This window comes from Tetrao urogallus, assembly GCF_951394365.1.
Source record: "Tetrao urogallus genome assembly, chromosome: 5".
Lineage (NCBI taxonomy): Eukaryota > Metazoa > Chordata > Aves > Galliformes > Phasianidae > Tetrao > Tetrao urogallus.
The window spans coordinates 55329728-55347404 of NC_136818.1; the positions used below are offsets into that span (position 1 = coordinate 55329728).

Here is a 17677-nt window from a genome sequence, read left to right on the forward strand (position 1 = left end):
GTGCAGCTCTGTTGGGAGGAGGTGGTGCACATTTTAGATGTTTAAGTTGACCATTAACAGAGTAGTGTTAGGGGTGTGCAGTAACTGGACTTTTAACCGAAACAAAGAGGAACTGGAAGAGGTTTTGCTTTAAACAAAACAGAAACAAACAAACAAAAAAATAAATAAAAAAGACTTTCATATTAAGTGAAAATTAATTCATCTCTCACTTACCTGAGTCCGAAATCGCTATGAGGGTTTGAAACATTCATTAGTTTCATGTTGAACTACACTGGCAGGTGCTCAAATACCGTCATAGCGAGATGAAATACCATCTCAGTATGCAGCAACAAGTTCTGCCCGAGGTATTTTGCAGACCTTGACATTTTCAGTACAGTTAAGTCTTTATTAAAGTTATTGTTGGGTGATCGTATAACTTTCTTTTTAAAAAAAAAACCAAACAACTGCTGTCTGAATTGGTAACCAGATCACACCTTTTTGTATTGTGATTTTTGACCATCTGCTTTATGTTTCTGTACCCCTGTTTGGGCGGGTGCGTATTAACAGCACACCTTTAAATCTTTTTTAAGATTAGATCATATAGAAATACTATACACTGGCACATAATATTAGGGGGAAAACTGTGTAAGAGGAAAGTTTATTTGGAATTATTCAAAATGTCAAAGAGCTCCATTCATTGACAACTTCTTTGCCAAATATTTCGTTGTAGTGAAATATAATTTTTGAAGACTTCTTTTTTATTCTGTCTGTTGGGGGGAGGGGGAGACCCTTATTTTTCAAGAAGGGGGATTTTATACACGTAACATTGATAATTTAGTTTAACTGCAAAACAAAAAGAAGATTTTATATGTTCAAATGTTTGTATACCATTCAGTATAAAAATATTATAGGCATGTGAACCAGGCATTAAATAGTAGAGTGTATTTAAGAACGCTTGGTTTAGAGTATACTTAAATATAATTCAGGAATCCAGGGACTTAGAAATTAGAAGACAAAAACGTATAACATTGAACTGGATTCAAGTTTAAAATTTACTGTGTTGGGTTTTTTCCTCATGGTATTGCTAATGAATGAAGAAAAATAATCTCTTAACGTAACCAAATGAAGGAAACAAAGCTGTTAAAAGGGAAGTGAAACAGTGAGAAAATAGGAGGAGACAGAGAAAGTAAAAGTTTGGTGATTATTTTTTTTAAATATATGATATGAATTGTGGGATATTTTTATTAAATCAGCAAAGTGACATTTCCACATTAGAAGTTTAAAATAATTTGTGTGGATTCATGCAGAGTGCAACACTTGTTGTTTTTTTCCTCACCTTTGTTTGAATTGTAAAAGGGTCTCATGAATGTGTGTTGTCCTTTGGATGAACCCAGAACAAACCAGAGCCTCGTGCCATGGGTAGGGCGGTACGGTGGTGCTGCCACTTGCTCATTTTTACTGATATTGTCGTTTTATTACTTTTACTGTATTGTAAATACAAACTAAACATAGAAATTAACATAGGTTCTTCTTCGCTGTGTCAAATCGTCTGTAAATCAGTCATCGCAATAGGAAGTGCATTTTACAGATCCGTGTGATTCCCAAATTACCAGTTGAAATATTATACAATATATAATTGTTAAATATGGCTGGAGAGTGGTTTGGCATGCACAAATGTTGATATAGCATGTTTGGGGGCTGGTTAGCTTTGACTGTGTAAGTGTGATAATGCAGTGTTGGAATGGATCCTGGAAACAATTTTCTAGCTATCACTAAATACTGGAATCAGTGTTTTTAATCATAGTAGAAACTTTCAGTTGCTTACTTTGTTTTTTATGTTCTACATTATTTGTGTTGTATTACAACATATGTAGAGACAGTAACCTGTGAACTACGCTTTTCATAACTTTTTTAAAAATATATCTAAATGAATGCAATGTGCATAAATATTTTTTAAAATGCAACCGTGAACTATTTGCACCTTTTGCTAATGCCTCTATTTACTTGCTTTGGCATAAAGAATGAGCCAGCCAACTCTTGTGTCCTGTGGAAAATATATAAATGTTATCTGAAATTGCTCATAGATGTAATGCTAATTAATGTTAAATCACAAATAAACAGTATTTTAAATAGATGTGTTTTGTGAAGCAGCCGTTTGTTTATACAGTGCTGTTGCATCTCTTGCTTGTAGAAAGATGCTTTGGTTACGTACATTACTGCTACAGAATTTATTCTGAAGATGAGTTTTCTGGGGTTTATTCTGAAAGCTGTGGAGGAAAATTGGCTGGTCTTACTGGAGAGCTGTTGTTTTCTGTCTTAGATCCTGGAGATGAAGGAGAATGGGCTTGTGATAAACAACGTGGCATTGTCAGGCAAGAGTCTGAACCCCAGGCGTGCTGCCACTTCTCCTCATGCTTTGTCTGGCTGCTTCCTAAGCATGAGCTTAAGCTTGACAGCCTCAGAAGCGGGGCTCAGGTGGTTTCGGTGATGTGTCAGGGAAATACCTTGTGGAAATTACTGTTTCCTTCATGTTAGTAAGGGAAACGAAATGCTTTGTAGGATATCTTTTCTTTCAATGCTATTCAGAGGCTACTGTGCCAAGCCCTGCTAGCATATGGTGCACCTCAGTGCCTCTGAGGCAGCAGAATTTGAAGTGTTAAGCATTTACATTTATACAAACAACGTGAAACATCTTTAAGAACCTCAACAAATTCTTGTTTTCATTGTCTGTCTACAAATCAGCTTTTTGTTTGCTTGCAAGAAAGCCAAACTCCAGTCCTCTGCGTCTGGTGACAGTTGCGTGAACTCAGTCTTCCCATGGGGGAGGATAATTCTGATTCAGCATTTTAGATAGATCTGAAGAGTCAAGTAACTTTTTTTTACTACTGTTTGTCTCTAGGAGTAACTACAGTGCTGCATTTACACGGAGATGGATGCAGTTCCAACACAGAGCAGCTTACACTGCGGGGCTTAGCATGTCTGAAATCTTCTCTGAGCTTTCATCGTTCCCAAGAGTCTATAAACCACACTTAGAAATTACAAAACATTATTTACTTCAGAGCTGTCTCTAGATGCTGCAACAAGACAGGATAAGTTGTGGTTAAGGCCATTCTGACCATTATTTTCCTGCCTCACTAGTTGGGTTACTGCACAGCATTGAGCACGCAGCGTGAGTTGCTGCTTTCTCTCAGTGCTCAGTTTGCAAAAGTTGAGTTTGCCACTGTTTTGGCCATCGCAGGCTTCTAAAACACTGTGTACTGCTCGGTAGAAAACAGGTCATCCAGGAAATATGAGAACTCCTTAGCAACAGTGGTTCTCAGCATGCGTAGCCTCCTGCCTCACAGAGCAGCCAAATTTGCACAGCAGAAGTGAAAAGCACTTCACTAATATAAAAGTCACAAAGTCAATTGCCAAAATTTCTAATCTCTGTTGCAAAGCCAGCAGCAGTTGGGAGACTGCAAGAATATAAGGCAGAAACTTGGATTTTCCTGCAGCCTTGTTCTGCGGCAGTGTTTGAGCGCACTACCTTTGAATATTGCAGGGTTCTCCAAGTCCCTTTGCAGTTAATCACTCCTCCTCTTGTCTTTCTGCATCTGCAGAAGCGATGTGTATTGAAGGGTTGAGTGCCGAAGTCAAACACAGCCTTCGAAAACCGGACGTTCAAATGGCCATTAGGTGGCATCAGATGGTCGCGTTTGCTGCACCCATTGCCTGCAGTTGGAAAGCTGTTAACAAAAGAGCTTTCAAAGAAAGTATTTTGGTGGGGATTTGGTGGGCATTATTCCAGTTCCAGCGCAGCAAGATGAAAGCTGACATCTGTCTGCTGGTCTGGTTGTTTCTGATTGATTCATTTCAAAATCCAGAAATGGAAGGAGATGTAACTTGGAGGCAGGGCTTCTCCTCTTAGCTCAATGGTTTTTGGAGCTAAAAATGTGTACATATTTGCACGTGCAAGCTTGCTGCACAGAAGAATATCCTGTTGCCCAATGCTTTCTCTCTAGCAACCTCACCCATGGGCTGGGGGCTCTGAGCGTTCCAGAATGGCTGGAGTGGAAGCAGTAAGGCACCATGGAAACAGGGGCACATGGCTGGGGGCATGCAGCTTTGGGTGCGTTGGTGCTGGGGCAGAGCTTTGCTGATGCCCTTCATCTCGGGGTTTAGCCATGGACATGTGCACAGAAAACAAGTTGCAGGCTGTCAGAGGCTGAGAGCAAGGTGTTGACTCTGCATTCTCTCCAAGTGTCTTCCTTACATCTCTGTGGGAAACGGGGTCCTGGGTAAGTCAGACTTCTGTGCTGATTCGTTACAGTTATGCTTCTGTGTTGGCCAGCCTTGGGAAGGGAAAGGCTGTTAATGTTGTTGCTGTTGTGCAGGGGAAACCAGACAAGGGTAGGGTATGTAGATAGACAGTGGTTAAAGAGGCAGATGCCCTGTGTTGTCTCCAGGAGAGAAGAAAATGTGTTTGACTTTTAAAATAGTGTATTGTCAGATGTTTTGTACTTGAGGTTTGCCTGTAAATGAAGTCACGTAAACCAGAAATGGTGGCTGCAAGGAGTTTTTTCTACATGTGTTTAGCAGAACTTCCTTTCCAGTCTGTCTGGCCTGGTTTCTCCAGCTTCTCCTTCCTGTTCCTGATCAGTGTTTGCACAGGGTCAGCTCAGGGAGAGAAAACCAATGGCTCAAACTCACATGAAGCAGATGAAGATTTTTTTTCTCCATGGTTCAGTCTGATATTTGTGCATCCATGTTGAGCAGACATGACCCTGTGATGCACGTGACTGCGGGGACCCTCTTGGACCCCTCATCAGGCACATCACTAAGATATCTCCTCCATTACCTAAAATCAGGTGCTTAAGTTGACATGCTTCACCCTTGCTTGCATCCTGGGCACCCTCAGCACTGATTCCTCAAGGTCAAAGCTCCCAGGGTTTACAGCCATGGGATCCAAGATCAAAAGGTCACTGGGTATTCAAAGGTCAAGGGTCAAAATATCATTGTGTCAAGGGTTGGCAGAGGTCAAAAGGTCCTAAAGGTCAAAGGTAATGTGAGTCAAAGGCCAAAAGTTCACAGAGTCAAAGAGTGGTACCAACACAGCCAGATGGTGCTCGTGGTGGCATCTGCCCTGAGTGTGCCGACATGGTTCAGGCCTTCGTTGTGGCTTGCTTACTGAGTATACAGAAAAAAATATATATATAATAATTGGAGAAATCTCTGTTGCAAGGAAGAGCCAATTGGACATCTGTGAAGATGCTGCGCTGCTCATATCCATGTGCAGAACCACACCAACCACATGGGCACAGAGCTGGGAGCGTGTGGAGGAGGAGGTGGTGTGGGGACCCATGTGGTCATGTCCCTGTGGGTACAAGAGGTGGTTGCAGGCAACGGTGAGACCGTGACATTATCTTAACATTCAGTTGTGACCTTGAGCACCTTTAATGTCCTGATTCTTATTCCCAACATAGCGAGGTGCTGCACGGCCCCATCTGCAGCTTGGCTGTGGGGTGGCAGCAGCACAGCCAGCACTGGAACCAGGTGAACCACCTCTTGGAAAGGGGAAATCCATCAGAGCCACCGGCCAGCAGCCCACTCCTCATCCCTTCAAGTTGTGATGGCCATGTGGCTCCCTGGTATCAAGGCATACCAATGCCTCAAATCTGGAAAACAGAACTTAGACAATACGTTCTCTGCTCTTGGTGCCAGGCTGGACACAGCTATCTGCTTGCTATGGTCTGGGCATTTGCAGGTCTGTAAAAGTGATGCTGTCTGATAGCTTGGTTTGTGTCAATATTTAAGGAACACTAAAATCCGCCCAGTTATCTATCTAACTGCCTTTCTGTCTGTATCAGTATTGAGCGTTATCCATTGCTGCCTATTTTTATAACACACGGCTGCGTTACACACAGCCATAAATGCAGGTTAAGCCAGGCTGAGGCAGGGCACAGCCTGCTCCTGGGCTCTGAACTCCCTCGCCCCGCTGGGCCCACACAGCCATGCAGATCCTGAGGGCCGAGACGTGGCTTCACACCCCACCCATGTCTGGAGCCGTTGGCTGGGAAGGAGAGCAGAAGCAGATAGCGATGTTTCCCTGCTCTATGGCCTTTTCGTGCAAAGCACGTTAATCCGTATTGTTTGCCCAGCAGTGGCAAATTACACCCTGTCCAATGCGTTGTGAAGGAGAAGCAATTAAATAGTGACCGAACGAGTAGTGTAGCCAGCACGACTGGGGTGAAACAGCCGTAATCTGCGTGGCAGCTGGGAAGGAAGTTAAGAGCCTTTCTACGTCAGGCTCGGCCCTGCCTGTCTGCCCAGGTGCAGCCAAAAGTGAACTACGCCAAGGTCTGGAAAAGCACTGATCCCATAGCTAACACTGGGCATCCCAATAAGTGCTTCGTTCTCCATTCCCTGAGGCTGGGAGCTCATTATCTGTGTTTGACTTGCTACTGCCCTGGAGTTAGAGTAGGGACAGGGACAGAGTGACCCCAGGACAGGTGGACAGAGGCTGTGGCTGAACCCCAGCACCTGGCATCCTGCAGGAAACCACAGCCAAAAGCCCAGGGAGGCTGGCAAAAGGGGTAAGAGTGCAACGTGAAAGTGAAAAGGTCAGTGTCAGAGTAGCAAAAGGAAGGCTTCTCAAGTGAAATGTTGTTTCTCGTAGCCATGTTCCTTAGCACAGACCGAGGATTTTCCTCTCCTGGTGTGGGCTATCCAGCAGCAAGGTGGACCCTTTAGGAGTTGGTCACTCCAGATCCATCAGAGCTCTGCATCGCTTGTCCATGAGCGCAGTAACCACGGCAAAATAAAATGAGAGATGTGAGAGTCCTCCAACAGGTTTTTTTTGTATCTTTTTATCGCCATTGAGCAGTGAGGAATGTCTGCCCTTGACAGATGAGCAACACGATTATCGCATGGAAAACAGGTTCATCCTTCCAAAAGGCAGCAGTGTGCTGCAGGTGGGATTTTATAAAAGGATTATAGTGGTCTCAGCCACAAAAGAGAGAACAGGTGCACCCAGGGGCCTTTGCTGACCAAAATCTAGAGCTATTCTGGCCCCTAAACCCTGCACCGTCAGCCAGTGCTGTGCAGTGTCTGAGGGTGGGGACACCCACCTGGGGAGGTGGCAAGGAAGTTTCAGTGTGAGCTCAAAGGTTAAACAACGTTAACGAGAAGGCAAATGCAGACAGTGACATGCTGGACCATGACTGCTGAGTGTGTGATACTGGGGAAATAGCAAGGCCTCCTCAATTCTTGATTGTCCTGTCCTTCCTTTTTGCAGCTGGAGCAGAGAGAAGGAATGTGGCGAGCCAAGGTGCCCGGTGGGCAATGCTGGGGGGGGGGTGGGGGTGGGGAGGACTTCTGTGGAAATGCCCCTCTGTGCCCCCTAGCACACATCCCCTGGAAACTCATTTCTGCCCCGTTTCTCCGACGTTGGTTGCCTTGGAACCTTGGCATCCCGTCCTTCTGGGCAGCCCACGTCCCTGCAGGTGCCCAGGTCCCACTGAGGGTCCACCTCTTCCTGGGCTCTCCCCATATCCATATGGGGACTGAATTTTGGGCCACTAACAATGTGCGAAGCAGAGCACGCTCAGGCAGTTCAGCATTCTGCATCCAGCAGCCAAGAGCAGACTCAGAGAAGGAAAGTTGGGACACTGAGGGTGTGAGGCAGCAACTGGGGCTCAGAGCTGGCCAGAACCACCGTGTTTTTCGGGACCAAAAGACATCTTGAACTGAGCTAAAAGGAAAGGGAATAAAAATTCTGATTGTTCTGGCTTTTAACCTGGAGTTGTCACGCGGGGAGAAGCAGCACACGCTGCCCACGGCACGGAAAGCCCTGCTCCAATGAGCCACCAGTGAGTGGCATGGGAGGGCCAAAGTGGGTGACACAGAGTCACAGCCACGCTGCACTGCCTGGGAGCCACCCTGGCTCCAGCACGTGCCCCGGGACATACGTGTGGCTGAAGAAATGCTGTGGCCATGCCTCCTAAAAATAGCCCTGCCATTGGGAGCCCAAGGGGTTTGTTTGGCCAGAGTGACTCAGGTCCCGGTGACTTCACAGCATCAATTAGTGCTCAGTAACGTGCAGATGGATGCACTGCTGGGATAGCAGCTGAGGGCCACGGGGGGGGGGTATCATTCAGAGCGATGTGATGTCACACCACTGTTGTTATGTCTTGAGGGGATCCACGGGAGACCCTGGCGACGTGGTGGCACCGAAAGCTTTGCATGGGGATATGACAGTCCCCGCGTCCCTGAGTGAGAAGGATGTAGATCCCTGGATGAGGGGGTGGGAAGTGACATGCGGTGACAAGAGGTGACAATGGGACAGCGCGGGGTGACAAGAGGTGACAAGGGGTAACGTGGGATGGCAAGAGGTGACACAGTGTGACAAGGGTGACACGGGGTGACATGGGGCACTGCGGGCTCTGCAGGTGCAGGGGGCACAGCAGGGACGCGCGGTGCCCCCTCCTGCACCCCAGCCCCACTCCGAGCCCGGCAGTTGCTCTCAGAGCAGCGCTGCGGCCGCCGCTCGCACTCCGCAGGCGCGTACGGGCCAGGCCGCCCTGACGGGGAGCGTGGGGCGGGGAGGGGGAGTGTGGGGGGGGCGGGACGGCGGCGGCCGCCCTCGGGACGAAAACAGCGCACGAGCGGCAGGAGGCGGCGGCGGCAGCGCTAGGACCGCGGCGGCGCCGGGCTCGGGCTCCGCCGCACACGGGCACGGCCGCACGCTCCGCCGCACACGCCGGGCCGAAGGGCTGCGGCGGGGCATGGGGAAACGCGGGCGGCCGCGGAGAGAACCGCGGGAAGCGGCGGGGGAGGCCGGCGGGGCCCGGTGTCCCCTGGGGGACATTTTTAACACCGGGCCGGGGATGGATACCTTCCTGCACAACGTGCAGGTGCTGCTGGAGGCCGCCAGCTACCTGGAGCGGATCGAGAAGGAAAATAAAAGTGAGTGCGCGCGGGAGGCTTTGAGGGAGGGGGGAAATAAATAACCGCGCAAACTTTGGGACGGCTGCGGGCCCCCTCGCCTCGAGCGGCGGACAGTCGTGGGACCACCGTGTAAAGTTCGGGGGGAGCGGCGGGGCCGCAGGCGGTGGACGGGAGGGGGGTCTCCGCTCGGGGCCGCGGGGAGGAGGCGGTGTCACCGCCGCGCTCCCCCCGCCGGGGCATGGGCGCAGTCACGTAGGCAAACGGCCGCGCTCGCCACGTCGCCGCGGGAAGGGCAGGGCCGGCCACGCGGGCCGAACGGCGGTGCGGGGCAGCAGCCGGCCTTACTGCCGGCCTCCCGCTCCGCGGGCGCGCAGGATGCGCGTTGCCTTTCACGAAGCGGTGCGCACAGTGAGAGTGAGGGTTGACAGGCGGCGGGACGGAGGCTGCCGCTTCGCGCTGGGAACAAAGCGGGCACAGCGTGCGGAGCGCTGCGCGCACCGCGGAGCTGCGCGGAGCGGCCCCGCTGCGCTGCGCCCCGGGCCGGCGCCCCGCCCCCGCGCAGCCACATGGTTCGCACATGGAGGCAACCCGCCGCGCTGATTGGCGGAGACCTCCAGCGGGGCGTGCCCGCGGGTGTTCGCTCCGCCAATAAGCGACGCCGGGGTCCCCCGTGACGTCACGCGTTGCTGTGCGGGGCGGCCCGGCGGGGTGAGCCCGGGCTGCCGCTGCCGTTGTGTCCCCGGGTCACACGCAGGCTGCTTTCTTTTTCTCCTTCTTCTTCTTCTTTTCTTTTCTTCCTATTTTTTTCCTATTTCATATCGATTTATTTTTTTCCTATTTTTCCTCTTTTATTTTCCTCTTATTTATTTATTCCTTTTCCCCCTATTTATTTAACTATTTTTTCACTCTTCCCGAAATACGCGCAGCTTCCTCTTCTCTCCCATTCCCGGCGCACGCCGTCCCCCCATGCTCCCCCCCCTTCCTCTCTCCCTCTCGCACAGTTCTCGTCGCTGCCCCCGTGGTGCAGGAGCGGCTGCCCCTGCACAGACCCCACAGCCGCAATGGTGGGGGGGACCGCGAGCCCTTGTTCTCCACCATCAGCTCCACGCTGTTTTTCTCCTCTCGAAAGTAGAAATAGCGCTGTTGTGTTGGTTCGCTGTTTGTTTGTGGGTTTTTTTTTTCCCTCACATGCGAATCGGTGTTTCGTAATGAGCCCGCAGAGCCCCGTATTGGGGGAGCGGAGCGGAGCGGAGCGGCCGGGAGGTGCGAGAGCTGAGATGATGGAGGAGCGGGCGGAGCTCAGCGCTGCGCCTGGGAGAGCAGCGGTGCTTTGGGGATCACTGTGGGACCGCCGGTTGTTTTTTGTCTTTTTTTTTTTTTTTTCCTCTTCTTCTCTGAGCTTGAAGGGGATGTGTCAGAATCACGCGGGGGGGGAGATTGCCAACAGAATTGTTCTGCCATTGTCTTGCAAGAGTATCTGACATTTCACGCATTTTATTTAAAAATGCATGGTTTTATGAGGTTCCGTGTTTGGAGATGGGGAATGGTGCTCCCCTGCGTGAGCAGCACGTGGGGATATGGGGGTTTTGTTGCCAAATATTGAGAGGAAGCGGTAATATCCAACCAGCTCCCTTCCCGGCACTTGTTTTCTCTCCATCTTCCGCTTAGGAGAGCCGTGCTGATAGCAGGGAACTCCTTGCCTCGATCAGGAGATGCTGCACAATGTCTCAGTGTTTATTTGCAACCTTGGCGTTTTGATTCGAACAGTCCCGGCTGGCCCAGGGCTCGCTATGGAGCGTGCGGTGCGGTACGTGACGGCGGTGAACGGGCGGCTTTGATGTGTTGCCTCCCAAACAAAGAAAATTGCTGCTGGAATTGGAAAACAATCCCTGAACACCACGGGACCGATTCAAAGGGAAAAATAGCTGCAGGAGTGGGAGGGTGATGGCCTGAGTGCATACCTGGTCCTGCTGCAGGGAGAGCCGTGTGTTCAGCTCCGGTTATCGCACCGGGATCCGCTGCCCTTTGGCTGCTGGAGCAACACCGATGGCTCCGTGCGCTCCGTGCCGGCTGCCAGACGGGGATAATGGCTCCGTGCTTATCTTTATAGGCTCCTACCTGGCAATTAGCAGCAACAAAGGAAAGCAGCCCCAAAAGCTTGGGGCTGAGCTGGGCACGTGCTCCCTGCTGCCTGCTGGTTCTGGCTGGTGCCCGGCAAGGCTCTGCTGCATTTTGATGTGACCACTGAGTTACACCAATGCTGTACACATGGGGAGTGACAGTGCCTGCCCCCAGGAAACATGGCCTGAAGAAAACAGGACTGGCAGAGAGGTGTCTGGCCCCACCTGACCTGTGCACATGATGGGGACAAGGCAGTGAAGTACTGGGTGCTGTCTGGGATTGGTGTTGTGGCTTTGGGCAAGCTGCAGGCAGTGATGACCCCATGGGATAGCACTGCTTGTCACTCAGATTATAGAATCATAGAATAATTAAGGTTAGAAAAGACCTCAGAAAATCATCTAGTCCAGCAATCAACCCATCAGCACCATGCCCATGTGGCTGGGTGGTGCGGCAGCAGAAGTGCATTACAGTGTAGTGGATTATAGTACAGAGCCTGGGTGGAATGGAATCCTATTGTCATAATGCTTGGGTAAAATGGAGTATTTATCTACGAAGATAATGCTGAATCCTTTTTCCAGTTTCATTGCTGGAAATGGGAGCAATGCTGCCTGCCTGCTTGAGGCAGCTTCCATACCTAGACCGTGGAACCCAATCCCAACACACGTTGCTAACTGACATGTACAGGTTTCCAAATGACCTGTTTCTAGAAATCTGAGCTTGGTATCAAAGGAATAGAAACAGCACATGAAAAATTACATTGGCTGTTTTCAGAAATGAAAGCCCTGCTGAGGGCAGCCCTGGTGGTGTGTATCTATCACCTCTGCAATACACCTCACAACAAGGCCTGCATAGCAGTGTGTAGAAGCAGCTGAAGTGTTGGAATTGGGAGGCGTTATTAGAGGGACTTGAAGCAAATTCAGCTGGGGTTGGTATGTGCCAAACATTACCTGTGTGTTCACAGGCTTCTGCTTATGTCAGTACAAGTTGCATAAGCACATGGTTAATTCTTTGGATGTGATGCCTTATCTATAATAGATGTGGTATGTATATGTGCTGAGCTCACTGCAGAGGCAGACATGCTGTCACATCCTCTTCCAAAAGCATGATGGCCAGCAAACCAACGTGACAGCGGTGTCCTTATTCAGTTTAGCACAGGTGTGTGTGTACAGGACAGTGGACTTTGGTCCCTGCAAAAAGACAGGCAGATTTTCTTTGCTGTCTGACTTTCAAGTGCTGTCTATGTTTAGTGACCTTCTGACCAAGAATAACAAATGGGTGACTCTAGATTTGTCCTTTGCTCTTCAATAAATCTGCTTGAAAGGTAGAAAAACTGAGCCTTGAGGGTGAGTCAACACTGTGTTCAGCTTGTGGCTCCTTCTACTGTCTATGCATTTTTGAGGGTCTTTTTTCTGACAAACCAAAGGATGGTTCCCATAAGGTCAGTGAGAGCTGAACACATGGCTCAAGGTCAGTATGGAGGGTCTTGGATCTTACAGTGATGCAATATGGTGCAGTACAGACCTCTTTCACTTATATATTTTTCTTCCAACTTACAATACGCTCCCTTCCTTCCTCCTGGTTCATAACCTGGCCACAGTGATTCATGTGTCAGCTACTTCCAGGCTGTGTTATTTTGACTCGTGCTGTTTGTACATCATCATGAAATTCAGAAGGAAGCCACAGCAGGAGAAATGATAGGGTAGAGCAAGAGCTGCAGGGCTGTGCCAGGAGCACTGCTGAGAACTGATCACGTCCTTGGCAGCAGGGCATCCTCAGGCTGGCAGAGAAGTGTCTTCTGCTGTTGTCTGGAAAATCCTACCTTTGACAGATCCCATCGTGTGCATGTTGTTTTGCTGTTTATTTATTAATTTTTTTCTTGAGGGAGGCCTTATTACTGAATTTTGTAGGTGGATCAGTCAAGTGACTGAGTCACTGACTCGGAATGAACTGGGGCACGGTTCAGGTCTGAAAACAGAGCAGCATGTCTCCCAGAGGCTGGAGCAGTGAGTACACTCCTCCCTGGCTTTTGCCTTACCCATTGGCAGAGGGTAGTCTTTGGATCAGAGTACACAGCACGTGCTTTGTTCACACTCAAGCTCTTGGATATCCAGGTGGTTTGGCTGTGAAAAAATTCTGTCCTCCCCATCGATGGGCTCCAAGTGCCAGTGGGAGTGCTGAAAGGGATTATCTGGTGCCTTGCAAAAGAACAAGGTTCCTGGGTGAGAAATGAGGCCATATCCTATAGGTGCTGTAGGACCCTTGCATAAGGTATTGCAAGCATTGGAAGAGTGTCAAGTAGGGGAATGGAGACGTGGTTGTTGCAGTGTGTGCTGGTAGGTGGGATATTCGGGTATGTCATAGCTGCTGCTCCCCTGGATACCAAAAACCAGTTTTGTGAGTCTGTTGTCACCAAAAGTTTTCTCATCTGACACCCTCTGTGGATTTTTTTCTACTGATTTGAGAGCAGCAGAAAATGGTTCCTAATGGATACTTCTGTTCCTGCCTTGGTTGCAGGGGTGTTAATTTTGAAGGGTTTGAAAGCAAGGCTAAGAATTTGCAAGCGTTTCCTTTGCCCACCTTCAAACAAACCCTGCAACTGTTGCCATGTTCGCGTTCCTCCCATAGGTTACAAAGAATTAGAGGTAGGACTGTTTGAGAAGAAGCCAGAGAAGGGATGGAAAACTAGGCAGTTCAACTAAAGGTATCGCCCTTACTGAAAATAACTTCCAGGTTGCAAAGCACCATGTTATTTCTAAACCTCGTGCCCAAAGCAGAGGGTTGGGCATCTTGATGGGTGAGCTGTATTCTTGTTCTACCTCTAGCTGAGGGCGTCTTCATGCAGTGATTATGCTGCTTACACCTCAGTTTCCCTTCCTGCAGAGCAGAAAGAAAAGAAACATAAAGCCATTGCAGTTTTGAGAAGCTTAAAACATAATTTTCTGGAAAGCTCCTAGAAGATTCCCCCAATGGAAGCAGCTACTTTAATGCCAGTGATTGTGGTACTGGTTAAAAAATAAAAATGAAAATCAAAACAGACCACATCTGTTTTACTTGAATAAAATAACACAGCAGCATTTCAGATGTAAATATTAATTGATTTCTGCACTGCAGATTTCTTCCTGGATATTTAAATTGTTGCTAAGGAGGAGGGAAAGGCTATCAGGGAGATTAACAAATCCATTATTAAGGCTGGAAATGGAGGGCTGCCGAAGTGCCATTTAATAAAATGTAAAAAGCCCCTTTCTAAAGGGCAAAGCAGCAGAACACACAATGAAAGTGAATCACAGCTGCCAGAAGGGATGCCAAGCAGCAAGCACTTATAATCAGAAAACTGTACTTACAGATCATTCGGAGCCACTAAATTAAATGATCTCATTCTCTCCTAAAATACTTTTTCCTTAAGCCCCTCCCCAGCATAGCTAAACCCCATTTAAAATGTGACTTTGGGGTTCTTTTGGTCGGTAGTTGAATAGCACCAGGCGTCTTCGTGCCATTCACTTTCCACCCACTTTTGTTTCTGCCGCACACAACTCTGGTGTTCTGCAGGCTGACCTGCCCGCACTGCCACTTGGGATGACAACTGACAGATTTTGCAGATAAGCTGTGGCTCTGTGGTTGGCTGGCTGATCTCCGTCAGGCTCCTTCTTTGGGAAGACATCCCAGTTTACTCTCGAATTTGTCTTTGTTTCACACAGATTTTTGTAATCGTGCATTATTTACTTAAGAAACAAAGATGCGGAAGCTGAGCTGATGTGTGCATGGAGGAGCTGATCTTACATCATCTCATGCAGAACTGATCCTGCTGTTGCTTCATTCTGGTGCTGATTTAATTCACCATATGCGTATATCCCTCTTCTCTGTACTTTTCTATTTTGTGTCTTGAACGTTGGCTCCTGGAGGCTGACTCACGGATGTACTCCTAAATCACTCCTTTGTATCCCAGCCGTGGCTTTTCCTTTTTTTAAGGAAACACATATCTCCACATGTACCACCTGAAAGCTGGCAGTGGTGGTTGCAGTACAGTGATTGTGAGCTTCATCATCATGGTGGGTATTTCTTGTTTTGTTTGATGTTTAGTATTATTGCTAATCCTGGAAGGCAAACGACTGCCTGGTTTTGGAAGCAGGAAGTCGAGCTAGAGCCCAGAAATGCTGTTGCTCTAACCCCACTGGTGCAGAGCACCTGCGTCCTTTTCCAAAGATCACATGAGTATTCCCTGCTCAAATTTGAGCCTTAACGTGTGCTCCTAATAATCCGCGCTGTTAGTCATTTCCAGGATAGAGGACTGTCCCATCTTAAGAGAAACAGGATTCAGGGATGACAGGGTTTCTGTAAGAGCTGAATAGTGGCTGGATACCTCTATCAGCTGCAAGCCTGCAGTTTTCCGTGGAAGGCTCAGAAACAGTGAATCAGTGAAATATTTAAAGAAAAGCTAAGTACACTGAATCCACTTGGTTTTCTTTCATGTCAGCTCTTGCAACTCTGCATGAGTCTCCTGATACCTTTCATTGGTCACAGGCTAAAGGTCCAGACCTGTGAAAAGTAAGCCCGACCAAACAGCTCTTCTGGTAGGTTGGTATCTGCCTGAGACTTGTATTTTGATTCTGAGTGTCTTGATCAAGTACTCTGGATACTGGTTGTCATACAGTTGCACGCTAACAGGTTTTGAAGCTCTACTCCAGCAAGCCTTAAAAGTTGTTGGCAAAATTCAGTTGCAGAAATGGTGGCGATTGGGTGTGGAAGCTGGGATGTGAAGTGCTGTACTGGGGGATCAGGAAGAGTGGGATGCACCATGCAGGTGTGGCAGTGTCCAGGTGAAGCGTGCCCTATTTGCGTGGTGCTTCAGACACCCTGCCGGCTTTCCCAGGCACACAGACTGCTGTCTGTGCTCTTTTGTCTGTAGAGCACGTTGGCTTGGGGCACGGGTCGCGCACCTCAGGGTGCTTTCAGAAGCCCTGGAAACACGGCAGCTTCTCTTTAGTTAACGCCTCTACAGACGCAGCCTCTCTTTGCTCTTTTATTGCTCCGTTCTCTGTCCTTCCACGTGCGGAAGCCTCAAGAAGAAGCGCGAAGTGACCGCAGGCCTCTCGGCCCGGCCGCGTCCTGAGCCCCGGCGGTGCTCGAGGGAGGGCGGGCGGCTGGCCGTGCCCACTCTCCCGCCGCCGTCGCCTCAGGGCCGGGCTGCGCGTCCCGCCGTCCCCCCGCGGACACAGCGGCCGTCGCACAGCGCCCCGCGGCGGCTCGGAACTACATTTCCCGTGCAGCCCCGCGGCGCGGCGCGGCGCCCCCCTCCCCCCTTCCCGTGAGCGCCCGGCGGAGGTAAACAAAGTGGTGCGAGGCGTTGGGGGAGGCGGGTGGGGCGGACGGAGGGGCCGGTCCCGGCGGGGCCGCGGGGTAGAGCCGGGCGGCGGGGGGGGTAAGCCCGGGCCGGGGCGGAGGGGCCGAGCCCGGCAGGGGGCGAGGGCGGGCCGGGGGGCGAAGCGAGGCGCGGGCGGCGGTAGGCTGAGCGGTAGGGACGGCCCGAAAGGCCTCGCTTCGTTGCCTCCTCGGGAGCGGGCGTCCTCGCCATCTCCGCGCCCCTCTGAGGAGAGCCGTCCTGGGGAGAGAGGGGTCGATGTGAGGGGGCTGGGGTTCAGGGGGAAGCCGGCAACTCCTCGCCCCGCCCCGCTGGGAGCCTGGGGGCCGAGGGGGGCCCGGAGCCCCGGGGGCCATGGAGCAGGTGCAGCTGATCAACATCCAGCGGCTGCTGGAGGCGGCCGAGTATCTGGAGCGGAGGGAGAGAGGTAATGGCAGGGAGGAGCCGGGCTGACCGCCTGTGGTGGGAGCGGGGTCGGGGCCAGGAGTCCCCGCGGAGGGGTGAGAGAGGCTGAGGGGATCGGAGCTGGCGGTTGATCCTCCAGCAGAGGTTGAGGCTGGGGTGAGGGTGAGGTGGGGGGGTTGGCAAGAAGGGGAGGACGAGCTGGATGTGATTTCTGGAAGGAAAAGCAGGGGCTGGCTGGAAAGTTTCCCACTGGACAGGAAGGATGGGGTGGGAGGTCCTGGCGTTGCAGCATGAAATGTGCCTGATTTGCTCGGTTCAGAGCTTGAGCAGGAGGAGAGACAAGGCACAGTCTGGGCTGTCCCGGCTTCTTTTGACACTTTCAGGTATTGGAGATGTGTTGGTCTTCCTGCGAGGTTGGCAGAGCTCTTACACTGTCTTTCTCTCTTTTCTCCACCTCTTGCTCCATTTCCCTCTGAATATATCAGCAGTTGTGTTTCCCTGCGCTGTTGTGCTTAAGGGCTTCCACAGTTAGGCTGACGGGTCAGTGGTGAGGCCTGCCAGCTGACTTTTTTTTTTTTTTTTTTTTTTTTTTACCCCTTTTTTATGCCCTGCCTGTTGATTCTTGTGCAGAGTGCGAACATGGCTATGCCTCGACCTTCCCCTCAGCTCCAAGTCCTGGACTACAAGACCCTAAGCCCACGCGGAGGCTGAGCCGGGCAAGGAAACACAGCGGCAGTGGCAGCAATGCAAGTATTGCCAACAGGTACGACATGGGCAGGAAAGTGTGGGTGCAGAGGTGGGTGGGAGGATGGAGCTGAAGAGGGAAACTGGGAGAGGTGAGAAAATTTTCCCCCAGGAAAATGGGGAGAATGTGAGTGCAGGGGGATTCAG

At 50.2% G+C, this 17677-nt stretch overlaps 1 protein-coding gene across 1 annotated transcript in view; it reads left to right on the forward strand.

The window, feature by feature from the left end:
* Positions 1-16735: 16735 nt before the first annotated feature.
* Positions 16736-17677, forward strand: part of MXI1 (MAX interactor 1, dimerization protein) — a gene marked incomplete at both ends in the record, with an annotated part of 41724 nt that continues 40782 nt past the window's right edge. Inside the window, 2 exons of the mRNA XM_079536591.1 lie at positions 16736-16808; positions 17417-17549. Of these exons, the coding sequence (XP_079392717.1) occupies positions 16736-16808; positions 17417-17549 (206 nt within the window). The remainder of the gene's footprint in view (positions 16809-17416; positions 17550-17677) is intronic.